This window comes from Archocentrus centrarchus, chromosome 9 (assembly GCF_007364275.1).
Source record: "Archocentrus centrarchus isolate MPI-CPG fArcCen1 chromosome 9, fArcCen1, whole genome shotgun sequence".
In the NCBI taxonomy this organism is placed as follows: Eukaryota; Metazoa; Chordata; class Actinopteri; order Cichliformes; family Cichlidae; genus Archocentrus; species Archocentrus centrarchus.
Window position 1 is genome coordinate 27,796,026 of NC_044354.1, and position 13,764 is coordinate 27,809,789.

The 13,764-nt window shown below is 38.7% G+C and overlaps 1 protein-coding gene across 1 annotated transcript in view; it reads right to left on the minus strand.

Moving 5' to 3' along the window:
* Nucleotides 1–13,764, minus strand: part of unc5db (unc-5 netrin receptor Db) — a 299,326-nt gene that overhangs the window by 85,855 nt on the left and 199,707 nt on the right. The window contains exons 7-8 of the mRNA XM_030737775.1: nt 3,699–3,863; nt 1,856–1,888 (exon numbers count right to left, since the gene is read on the minus strand). Of these exons, the coding sequence (XP_030593635.1) occupies nt 1,856–1,888; nt 3,699–3,863 (198 nt within the window). The remainder of the gene's footprint in view (nt 1–1,855; nt 1,889–3,698; nt 3,864–13,764) is intronic.

Here is a 13,764-nt window from a genome sequence, read left to right on the forward strand (position 1 = left end):
GGTAAAGTTACTTTTAGAAAGTTGCATAAAATTTGATTTCACTTCAGTTTTTTTTTTCAGTAACTGATCATTTGGGATTTGTTAAATCATCCAATTTTTCAGATTTTCACTACAAGGCTGCTGCTTGGAGCTAAGTCATGTTGTGGACTCCTTACAGTAAATCTTCCTTTAATAGTGTTTTATGGTTTGACTATGATTTTTTTTTAGATGGTTGATTAAAAGTACCTCTCTGCTCTATTAAGTCTAGTTTAACAAAGGGAAAATATGATATTGCTTTACAAAGTAGCGTCGATCCATGCATTACCTAACAAGAAGTTCAGAGAAATAAAAACTTCATCATTCACTTTTTCTATTGTATAATTCATTTCTTTTTTTGGAAATGAATTTCAAACTAGGCAATGTACAGTATGGCTGCCAGTGGAAAAGGGTTTATTGATAATGTTTATTGATAATGTGGCTGCTGATAGAAGTAGCAGGATGAATTCTACAGTGTACAGGATTATATTCTCTGCTCAGATTTGGCTGAATTCTGCAAAACTAATCAAACAGCACTTTACAGTGTAAATGGATAATGACACAAAGCATACTGGAAGATCAACCTGAGTGTGTCTCAAGGCAATGAAATAGGATATTCTTCAATGGCCAAGTCAGTCACTTGATCTTAACCCAACAGTGCATGCTTTTCAGTTACGAAAGCAAAATCCGATAAGCAGAGAGGCCCACAAACGCGCAGCAACTGAGGTAAAGGCCATCATCTTAAAGGAGGAAACAGTATTTGGTGATGTCCATGGGGTCTATGTCTATGTCAGTGTCTTTAGGGAGACGCTGACTGCAAAGGACTTCATATAAGTATTAACAACTTTTTTTTAATTTAAATTATGTTAGTTTGTCAAATTATTTTTGAGCCTCTGAGAATGGGGAGCTATGTATGAATATGGCTGTAATTCCTCAATATTTTGTGCAGGATTTTTTTAAAACCTTTGATCTATTAAAGATGAGATTTTGTAATCACATCTTGACTGTCTGGTTTAAAAACCACTATGGTGGTGAATAGAGAAAAAAAATTTAAATTTGTATTTGATACAAACCTACATTTAGTGATTCAGTATGACTATGGCAGTCCATAATGTTAAACTGTTACATATTACACTAAAGCTGGTAACATGGAGAGTGATTAGCATTATTACTGTTAGACCTACTGATCTATATCTAAAAGCTGTGATGGATATCTCACAGGGAAGGCAATTAGAGTGCATGCATTATAGCCCACTGTGATTGCTTGCCACATATAAGTTTAATGCACTGCCCATTCAATCATTTAAGCTTTCATAGTAGGCACAACTTTTACCCTGAAGTGGCAACCTAATGGAGCAACAGTACCACCTGACAATCACTTAGTGGAACTAACTCTGGCAAGTGATTGAAAGCTACCACAGGAACGCAAGGACAGCACCGTAAATTGCTCAAATTAGCTCATTTGCAATGATTACAACCCATTAATCCTTCACAACATAGCACATGTTCACTTGTCACAACCAATATATCTCATGGCTCAAAGTAGAAACACAGCTGTGATGTCACGGTTGTCATAAAAGTTGGGCACTGAATAATGACATGAATGTGTAATGAGTGTTTGCTAGGTTAATACCAGAACTGCTTAGATCAAGGTGAACTAAATGGTGGTAATTCATGATATGTCTATTTCCAGAGTGCGTGATAGGAGAATGCAAAGGAATGTCCTCTCTTTTGCTTATATCAACTCTTGCCCTAAAAATTAAGGGCATATCACATATCAGTGGCAGGTGGGAAGGGCAGGGGAGTAGAAGATGAAAGAAATCCACAAAGGAAGACTCACTTTGAGGTTTAACGTCATGTAGCAGCTTTCGATCTGCAAAGACAGAGAGATAGAATGAGACAAAGAGGAGAGAAAGTGGTGATTAAAGTCCGAGCCTCTGTGAAGTGACTATCAAATGTGGTCTCAGATCCAACGCCCTGAGTAGAGGGAAGCTCTTTCGCTGACTCTGCTTACCAACCATATATAGTATCTGATAATGGGCAGGAAGGATTTAATATAATTCCTAAAGCATCACAGATAAAGATGGTGAGGTGTAGGTTGCTTAAAGTCATCTTTGAGTGTGCTAATCTAGCAGGCATCAAAAATAATATTTAGGAGGGAATCACACTCTTTTCCACCAACCCATAACATTAAAATCACCAACAGCTTAAGTCTAAAATTGATCATCTTTTTACATTGTAGTGTTTTGTTGCCTCCCCCCAAACTGACAGCACATCCTTGGCATGACAACGCACCCCGCAACACCAAAAAATTCTCAGAATCAGCCCGAAGAATACGACAAGAAGCCCATAGTAAGACGAGCAGTTGCAGGATGCACCGGAACAAGTCAGGTCCACTCAGGGCCCCCCCCCCACCAGACCCAGAGGGACTACAGCCCAGTGCCAGGCCACACAGGAGAACCTTAGACCTACATAACACCGGTGGGATTTTAATGTTGTGGCTGATCAGCATTCAGAATGTATATTATGGAACTCAAAATGATCATTTTAATCAAAAGCAAACTCTATCAGGGCTGATGAATTCTAGGATTTTTTTTCCAAACAGTATTATTTAAATTCAAATTTCTCCATATAATAATCTTTAAGTCTAAATTGAAGTCCTACTCATGTGCTTACTTTTAAGCCAGCTAGCTGGGAAAATAAAATCTAGTTTAAAAATGTATTCATTATCTATGCTAGTTACCCCTGAATATAAATTAATCAAATGTAAATTCTCACAAACATGAAGAAACCATAAAAAATGTTTTAAAATTATATTACAGCAGTCATGCCTAGACAATCTAAAGAGGAAAGTGAAAAATAAAAATGTACAATATATATTCTTGCAGAAAATCATGTTCCTATAGCATAATATGTTTATATGGCATAATTATCCATTTTTTCATGTTGCTAACTCAAGTTTTGATACTAGTTAGTGCTGTACTGGAGCTGCTAAGTTACCGTCATTGATAGAAAAAGCTAAGTCTAAGGTTTTTGTTGTATTACGATTAAGTGTAAACTGTTAAAAAAAAATCCATGCTGTTTAAAAGATAAACTACCACCAAGCTAGCTTTACTGAAAGTATCTCAGTATATCTATTCTGTTTCTCCATCCATCTGTTTTCAAACATCAAAGACTGATAAAGGGTGGGGATCTGTGGTTGACAAGAGAATGGACATAGTAGTTTGACTAAAGCTGCACATTCATGCATGGAGGCAAAGCTCATGTTTACTAACTTAACTTACGTTTCTTGAACTTTAGAGTTTATTTAACCCGGTCCCGTGATTTTACTGGACCAACACATTCAATTTTAATTAACGGCATACTCCAAAGATTGTAATGCCGTTACATTTCTCACATCAAACATCATTCAAAAGTAAATGTCTCCGCTTCTTATCCAGTGAGTGACTCACGACATACAATATGTCAAGGGAGCAGTACACAGAAGAAAGAGTGCTGACATTATCATGTACTGGGAATCTGTGTCAGTCCACAGTGTGATTTCTTTTCCAACTCGAGCCTGCCTCCTGTTCAAGCATGCTTCTGATGACTTGCCATGTTACAGTGAGTGTATATATGATAATGATAATGTTGGGGAAAAAGATGAGAATCATGATGATGACAAACAGAGAGAAATGCCTTACTCTGGGTACACAGTCCATCTGTGCAGTTCTCAGTGGCCTCACTGTTCCCTTCGCACATTTTGCCTCGGTGTCTGGGAACCGGGGAGTTGCATTCTCGACTCCTCTGCTTCTCACAGTGGCTGCTGCACACTGTCCATTGGCTCCACTCATTCCAGCCTCCATCAACTGCCACATGGGGATGCATACATCACAGAAAGAGTAGCACAGAGGGAAAACAGAAAGACAAAGATTGGCAGCAATCCACATGAGGCAGCATTTCAAAGACAAGCTAAAGAAAAAGAAAGTTACAATGTATTTTGATTAATATTAAGATTGAATATCTTAAGTAATTTAAAGAAACACTATATTTCAGATAAAAATGGTAGTCAGTTAAACAAATTAAATAAAGGCTGGCAGAGAAAAACAAAAGACTAATAAGTTACCGGTACCTGGCATATAAGGTGCATCCTAGTTAAATGTAACATATGTTTTAACAGCCTTCATTTAATAAATGATACCTATATAATATAAACAGTGTAGCTATGCTATTTTGGTAGGGGTTCACAATAAAAACCTTTTTAAGAAATGAAGGGTTTCAGTCTATGCTAGAGGACTATTATTTTGAAACTATAAGAATCAAATAATGCAGTAACATTAATGGGGGAATCACAATGAGGCTGCATAATAAAATAGTTCCTGGAGTCCCTGAAAAACAGCCTAATTATCCATAGAGAGAACAGAGGAAAAAACATCATTGTTATACAAGCCTCAAACAAAGGACTTCTAAATACTCAAGAACTCTCTGGAACTCCAGTTTCATAAAGAGCACTTGTGAGACAGTCTACAGTTTAAAGGGGCGTATGATGCTGTAAGATGAAAAAATTTTTTTTTCTTTCAACTGAAGTGGTTGCAATAATAGATATAGAAACAACTTTAGATTTTTATGGATTTCTATTATAATAAAATACCATTCTGTAAGTTTTAGGGATGTAATTTTGATTGCTGTGGTTCCTCCATAACTGCAGGAAATTTCTAGAACCTTCAACCACCAAAAACAGCTGCTTATTCTAAAGCTGATAACCTGTAATCTGCAGAGGAAATAGCATCTCACTAATTTGGAAGATCTTCATTCAACCTGGAAAAACAGTTTGTTGCTCTATAAAAAAAAAAAAGCCCTCTGTAAAGCTAGGACATTTTACTATTCATCACTGATTGAAAAAAATAAGAATAACAGCATGTTTCTTTTTCAGCACTGTAGCCAGGCTGACAAAGAGTCAGAGCTCAGTTAACAACTAGTAATGACTTCATGAATTTCTTCACAAATAAAATTTTAACCATAAGAGAAAAAAAAATCATAACTATCTCATAGACATATCATTATGTACAGCTACTTTCAGTACTACTGATATTTATTTAGACTCTTTCTCTCAGATTGAGCTTTCTGAGTTAACTTCAGTAGTTACTTTTACTAAGCCACCAACGTGGATGTTAAACGGCAGGGATGTCTTAAAGACATAAAGGCCTGGATGACCTCTAATTTCCTGCTTCTAAATTCAACTGAAGTTATTGTACTCGGCGCCACAAATCTTAGAAACGTGTTGTCGATCCAGATACTTAGTCTGGATGGCATTACCTTGGCCTCCAGAAACACTGTGAGGAATCGTGGAGTCATGTTTGACCAGGATATGTCCTTCAATGCACTTATTAAACAAATATGTAGGACTGCTTTCTTGCATTTGCCCAATATCTCTAAAATTAGAAACATCTCAGAGTGATGCTGAAAAGCTAATTCATGCATTTATTACTTCTAGGCTGGACTATTGTAATTCATTATTATCAGGCTGTCCTAAAAGCTCCCTGAAGAGCTTCCAGCTGATCCAAAATGCTGCAGCTAGAGTACTGACAGGGACTAGAAAGAGAGAGCAGATTTTTCCCATATTGGCTTCTCTCCATTGGCTGGTCACTGCCCTGAGTATTCCAAATACCATGGAGACCACTGTTACCTTCACCTTCCACATCCTCTCTACCTCTTCTCTGAGCCCCTGGTATTCTCGTGTTCCTTCTTCTTGATGTTGCCATCACTGGGTATTGCAACATCTGGGATCTTGCCTTGTGTGTTAGACCCCAGCCTCTATCAATCTTGTGCTTAGAGCTTGTTCCTGTGCTGCCATGATTAGAGCCTCTGTGATTTTTTTCCAGCCCAGCTTTGTCCAGCCACTGGAAGGATTTTTTGATATCAGCCACTTCTATCTGCCGGCGGTACATGCCGTGCAGGGGCCTGCCCTTCCATCATGGTTCCTGTTCTTTCTCCTCGTCTTTCTTGGGTTTCTGCCACCTGAGGTACTCACTAAGCATGTGATCATTTGTGGTCATCTTCTTGATGTGCTCATGGATCTTTGTTGTTTCATTCAGGATAGTGGTTCTGACACACACTAGTCCTCGGCCTCCTTCCTTCCACTTAGCGTACAGCCTCAGGGTGCTGGATATGTGGTGTAACCCTCCATGCATGGTAAGAAGCTTTCTTGTCTCGATGTCAGTGGATTCTATGTCCTCCTTTGGCCAGCTTATTATCCCAGCAGGGTATCTGATGACTAGCAGGGCACAGGTGTTGATTGCCCTGATCTTGTTCTTCCCACTCAGCTGACTCCTCAGGACTTGCCTTACCCTCTGCAGGTACTTGACAGTTGCAGCTTTCCTAGCAGCCTCTTCATGGTTCCCATTTGCCTGTGGGATCCTAAGATACTTATAGCTGTCCTTGGTGTCTGCAATGTTGCCTTCTGATAGAGCAATTCCCTCAGTTCTGACTACCTTCCCTCTCTTTGTTACACACACACACACGCGCACACACATACATACATACATATATAGTACCAGTCAAAAGTTTGGACACATGGTATTTATGTATGAACTCTGTAAATAACTGTAAATAGCCACTTAGATTGATGGCAATCTTTCTTTTAGATAAAGACTAACTTTCCTTTTAGTGCAACACATGCAACAAATTTAACATGTTACTGCAGCAGGCACAACTCCACACACACATTCGGTATGATCCGCAATACAAATGCTGGTGTGTTGGTACAGCTTGAGAGAGACACTTTCTCTCCATTAACCCCCAGGCCTGTTTATATAATGGGGTTTCATGCAAGGCTATGAAACCAAGCCAGCCTGGTGCATGCTAATAGCTGGGATTCTTCCGCCATGCTCTGTCATCTGATCAAGGAAGGACTCATCATGCTTAGCTTAACAAATACAAGGAGACCATATGGCGCCTGAAGATTTTTTGGCAGCTGCTGTGATACCCATAATACAGTCTTGTGAGTGGTGAAGAAGTTAATTTTCCTTTGTGAAGTTCCACGGGTCCTACCTACACACCGCAGTTGTTTGTGGTTCCTTCTCACCTACTTGTAATGCAAACGACGTGTTTGTATGTTGGGAGAATGCTGAGTGCTTCTGAGTTTGACCGCAAACACTAGTGATTGCATGCATATTGTTTCCCCTATGACTTCTTGCTCTGATTCTGTTGAATGAGCTCATTTGCCAACTGCTAAACAATAGATACAGTTTTACAAATGGTAGCACTTGCAACTCTGCATCATTTTGGCTTCATAACCTCCCTTTTTTGGTAATTTTATGCTGTTTTTCTGCAATGTCTAGTTTCTTAAATTGGCTAGAAACCAGATTCTCATTAATTTTGTTTTGGTGACATTTTCAGAGCATATGTGCCCTTTTCCTTTTCAGTTTTGCCAGTTCTTCTGGTTGAACATAATTACAAATATAACACAATATTTTCTTTCTCTAAAAAACAGGCTTTTGTGTTTTACAGAAGCAAGCAGCTGGTGAAGTGTTTATGAACTGGCTGTTGATGTAACTTCTATCTTGTTACATAAACAGACAATATATAGTAAATCCATATATGAATATTTTGTATAAAGTATGTTAGACTCAAACCCCTGCAGTGGCAGCGGCACTTCAAATCCCGTGGAAGAAACACCAGTTCTTAAAATCTCTTTGATGCTACAGTCACACTAGGGAAAGTTGGAAACTATAGCACGGCCAATATTACTGCGACCGTGGGAACTTGCAACCTTGTTGCATCTGAAATGATTGCCTTGAAGACAGAGACAAGGTCTGCGACAATTTGCAGTCAGTTGGTATCTTTGGTGGGTTAGGGTGGCGATAAGAGAGGACGGGGGGGGGGTCAGTTAACTATCAGTTTGCTATCAGTTTGTGATTGAATGGGATCGAGCTGGAAATTACATGCAATCCATTTGTGTTGTTTCTTGCAAATCTGTTACTCTGTGGATACACAGAAATTCTCATTAACTATTTGCTTTCAGAATACAGCCAGAATCACTTAGAGTTTAAACAGAAATTCAGCAGTTCCTCCACCAATAGGGATGCAGTTGCTGGAGGATGGCGATTTAACTGTAAAATGACATAGGGCCTCAGTAAACTTGTGGTTGTATTCTAGCCAGAATACAAACAGTTGGCAACCAGTTGAGTCAAGTCTGCTACTGCGAACCGATGCATCGCAGACAAGTTGCACTCATCAGACTAGGTCACATTAATGGCAGTGTGTTGGCAGTCTGTCTACATTTATAAATTAGACAGCAGATAGTTGTAAACCTTCGCCAATCTGTCTGAGAGTGATTGCAGTGAGTCCAAGTCACATTGTAATTGTTTGGAGACAGGCCACCTGTGCCATTACCTTGCAATCAAAAGTGGTCTCCCGGAGGTTGAGGTGTTGAGCTTGCAACACCCTCATTCCGTGCACTGGGTTCACTGGGAAATAACCAGTTTCATATGGAGGTTGCTGTCCTATTTTGACTCTAGTGTGAGTGAGCTATTAGGTACAGGACCACATTGTTTTTTACCTAAATAACCAGGAAAGTAACAAAGTATGGGCCTCACTGGCTTCACATAAGCTCACAATTTGCTGGGTTCTGTTCTTAGTCTATAGTAGACATGAAAATTATAATAATGCAACACTACACTTGTCAGGGAGAACAAATGATGGTTTAAATGTGTCAGATATCTTCATCTCCTAAATAATAAAATAAAGTAGTAAGTATTTACTCTGTTAGCAACAAGTACTGTATATTGGCCAACTACAAAAATCTGCAGGAAACACCAAACTTAACAAGACCAAGGAAACCACTGAGTTTATAAAAACAAGCAAGGGGATATTTTAGTGCTTATAAATTTATCTTCTTAGAAATAAAATAATGATTTATATAGCTTTCAAATGACAAATTTTGCTTAAATTTACCAAAAACTATTAGCACAAATGGACCTGAATGTGATTTCATGATGTTTTCTCTTTTCCTATAAACATAACAATACCATAGAGATTATATTGTGTGGACCTTCACATAATTAGAATAATTTTTGTAGAAAGATTTGGTAGAAAAAAAATGATCAGCACCCTGGATAGTTATAACTTGCTTCTGCATGCAGTTTGTTTGCAGCTAAATCTAGTTATATGATTGTTTGTTTGTTTTTTTAGTTTAATTATCCAATTATTTATTAGTCATAAGAGACATGAGAGTTATGTTCTTGATGGGGAGCCTCTGGTACAGCATTTGCTATGACTTATGTGGCCAGTAGGAGTGTAAAAAAGTCTCAAGCACAAGTCTAAAGTTTGTTTGCCTTTCTGACTTTGAGCCTGCGTTCTGGGTCTCTTTGCCTCATAGGACAGGGTCTTTTCTAACTTGGAGAGGTTGTTTTGATTCATCTTTGCCAGGCTACAGCTTCCAAGGTGCAATGCTCAGAGCCTTCTGGTATCTCAGACATCTCCACAGTGCTGTTAGGGTCTGTCTCTGGGATTTTATTCCCAGATCTACTTTTCTTCAAAAAAGAGCCTAGGGGATCCAGTCACTCTTTATTCACATTATGTAACCATGCGTGTGTGTCTTTTTAGTTAAGTGCACATGCTGATTATTTCCAGGATTGGCATTTTGTCCTGTCAGATAATGTTCTGGATGAGTTGGAGGTAGCACATGAGGAAGGCGTTGAAAGTTCTTGCTTTTATCAAGCACTCAACATTTCAGGGATCACTGGTTTAAAGGAGGTGCACAGACAGCATAATCAACAAATAATGAAAAAAAAGAATTATCAGGGAGATGCACTGGTATCAACGGATGAGGTGAGTTAGTTCTGGTTTGTGTTGTATATATATTATTACAGTTTTTCTGAACTTATCTTTTGAGTTTCAGCAGCTCTGCGGTTAATAGGATTAAGCATTATAAGCTGTGGCTTCAGCCTACATCTTGTTTGGGTAACTTATGCTATATAGAGAGAAATTGAAGTATTGAAATTGTTTTTTTTTAATTGTGATTGATTTATTGTTTTTTTTATTTTTGCACTTTAAAAATAAACAAAATCAGAACATTATAAGGCAGAAAAAGCCACAAAAAAAAAAAAGTCTGGATGACTGCATATGCTGCTCCAAAATGTATAATGTACGATCAAGCATAACATTATGACCACTGACAGGTGAAGGGAATAACACTTATAATCACTTTATCATGGCACCTATTAGTGGGTGGGATATATTAGGGAGCAAGTGAATATTTTGTCCTCAAAGTTGATGTGTTAGAAGCAGGAAAAACAGGCAAACATAAAGGTTTGGGCGAGTCTGACGAGAGCCAAACTGTGATGGCTAGATGACTGGATCAGAGCATCTCCAAAACTGCAGCTCTTGTGGGGTGTTCCTGGTCTGCAGCCAAGGCTCACTGATGCATGTGGAGAGTGAAGGCTGGCTCATGTGGTCTGATCCAACAGACGAGCTACTGTGGCTCAAATTGCCAATAAAGTTCATGCTAGTTCTGATAGAAAGGTGTCAGAATACACAGTGCATCACAGTTTGTTGTGGATGGAGCTGCATAGCCACAAACCAGTCAGGGTGCCCATGCTGACCCCTGTCACCCACTGAAAGTGCCAACAGTGGACATGTGAGCATCAGAACTGGACCCCAGAGCAAAGGAATAAATTTGGCCTGGTCTGGTGAATCATGTTCCGAATGCGTGTGCATCGCTTCCATGAGAACACCTGGTACCTAGATGCATTATGGGAAGAAGGCAAGATGGCAAAGGCAGTGTGATGCTTTGGGCAATGTTCTACTGGGAAACCTTCAGTCCTGCCATCCATGTGGATCTTACTTTGGTACGTACCACCTATCTAAGCATTGTTGCAGACCATGTACATCCTTTCATGAAAACGGTACCCCCTGATGGCTGTGGCCTCGTTCAGCAGGATAATGCTCCCTGTCACAAAGCAAAAATTTTTCAAGGATAGTTTGAGAAGCACAACACCTGTAGCACCTCCTTAAGAGGTGGGCTAATCTGAACGAAACTTTGCATGAACATCATCACATACAAAGCAATTATTAACATCTGCATGTTTTTAAAAAAAGATTTCTTATAAATCCCAGTTCTTTTGATTTTTGTATATATTATACATGATTTCATCATCATCCTGTGAACGCAGTTAAGTTCTCTGTTTCCGCATCACGTTCAACACATGTGACCTGTATGTACATTAGAAATTATGTAAATTAGTATTATATAGAGAACAGATATATATATATATATATATATATATATATATATATATATATATATATATATATATATATATACACACACTGCTCAAAAAAAATAAAGGAGCACTTTTAATCAGAGTATAGCATCAACTTGATCTGGTCAGTTAAGCAGAGGGGGCTGTTAATCAGTTTCAGCTGCTTTGGTGTTAATGAAATTAACAAAAGGTGCACTAGTGGGGCACCACTGACACAGTCCATATAACTATAGATATCTAGCATGATGTTTTTGAATTTTTTTTTTTTTTTAGTCGTGTATATATTAATGAATTACTGTAAAGGCAGCAGTCTGAGTACCCAGTAGGATACAATGTATATTACACTTAAATTATTTATCAAAGAAATTAATACATGTACTATGTCCCTTAAATGTTTCTTTTGAAATTAAAGGTTAAAGGCAATTGCTTTTTGGTGATCATTATTATGATATTCCATGTAAACATCAAACCCAAGGTTTACAAGTGAGTTTTTTTTTTTTTTTTTTGGTTTTGTTTTTTTTTAAAACCGAACAGGTTTCTGTGTAGATTAATTAAGTAGTTTGCAAAGAAGAAAAATAATTATAACTGTTACATGCATATATCATTCTGTTGTTAAGTATTTATAAACAACCAAATTTTTGTCATCTGACTAGATAAACACGTCTGTGCCATACATCAGTAAAGTTATTCAGTAACACCAAGATCCAAAAGTGGAGTGGAGTCGTGGTATATGGTGATGCTGCAACAGTCACCTGCTGTTGTTGTGCCATTGGGTGCAGCTCTTATATGGTCAAGCTCATTAGCTACTACATCTTTGTCAACAGTTTGTATACGTAAAAGTACTTGTCTAATTCAGCATGTACATAAGTCTGCCACGAGTGGGTGTGCAAACATCTCTTTTATAGAGGCAGTCTATAAAATTTATAAGCCAGGTGCTGCATTTGATTTGTAAATTGCTGCTACCTACCCTCTTAATTAGTGTGGAAGCAGTAAGGGTATGCTTAGTTGTGCACAGAGTCCTTAACATGTGCATTGTGGATGGCAGCAGATCACTGTGTTGGTAGGTCGTACCGACGGTAGATGTGGCGGAGTGAACACGGCATCCGCTGCTTGTCCACACCAAAACTCATCGCGGATGGTTGCCACACCCAAGATATTTTCACAATTTTTCTGAAGCCTGTATTATCCACCACCTTCAGCCTAACTGTGGATGACTGCAGACTGATAGCAGACAGTTAGTGGACTGAATATGTGCATTACAGAGCCATCACATGCACTGTGGAATAATCACAAACTCAACAAGTGCTCATTGTGTGCTCCTGTTCACCATGAGCGCAGCCAACAATAAGGCAGCACCTAATTTTTGAAAACTCATTCTGCAGACACTGGTGGATGCCTGCAGCCCTCTGCAGCTGATTTTGTGACAGGGGTTTTATTATTTATTTTTTATCAGGAAAAAATGAAATCACTCAAACAGTATGCTTTACGTGAAATTAAACACTGCATTCCATATTTGTTAGCTAGCCAGCAGCTGACTTTTGTAGCACAGGCATATGGCACAACTCCAGGAGTGGCCTACCACTTTGGATCTCGAGTCTCTCAAGTTTTTGGAGTGCGTGTTGTGCCTTCCAAATGTAAAACATGAGCTTAATTTTTGTGTATTTTCTCTTGTCTTTGCTATCTACCTAGGCTATCTACCTCTACCGCCACCGACCTCATCTATCCATGCATTCAGAACATCATTGAGACAATGCTTTAGGGTGCCCTGTCAAAACTGGACGGACTTGTCAGTCAGCAGCTCAGACAGGTTCACTGCATCTTCTGCTTCACTCAAGTCCGTATCTCCTTCCTTCTATACAAAGATTTATTTCAGCCCTAATAAAAGGTAAAATGCACTTCACTCCCTGGCACAAATACAACTTCGACCATCATGTCAGGCCTCCGGGGCATGGTACTGGCAAGGCCTGCTTATCTCTCTGCCAAGAAGGGAGATTTTCTTTCCTTTACTTTTGGACTTAATTATTTTCCCCATAAACTCCGTGCTGTGAAAACAACCCACCCTCCTCTCCATCTCTTAAAGGCTGCATTTAAGGCTGACAGCTTTAATTGGCAGCAAGAGGCAGGTAGTTGAAAACTTCGACACAGATACACACATCAGCCATTGTCCAAAACATCCAATTTTTGTTTCATCCTGCAAGGCAGAAAGTAACCTCTGCAAGCCAGACCTTGGAAAACTAAAGAAAACCCACTGTTATTGATTACTCCCCTAATCAGAGCTTTCTCCTGTACTGAAATGCAAAGTGTCACATTTTTTGCCACCTTCACAAAAAAAAATACATGTTTGTTTCAGTTTTGTGTCAATACTCCCTATGTGCATAAATATAAAGATTGGGTTTCAAAGGTAAGTCTGCACAGGATAAGAATTCTTAATAATTTCTGGGATAAGATTGTCACTTTTTCAGCTGTTTTGAGTGCTAAATACTTCATATGTAAAAACACCCTTCAA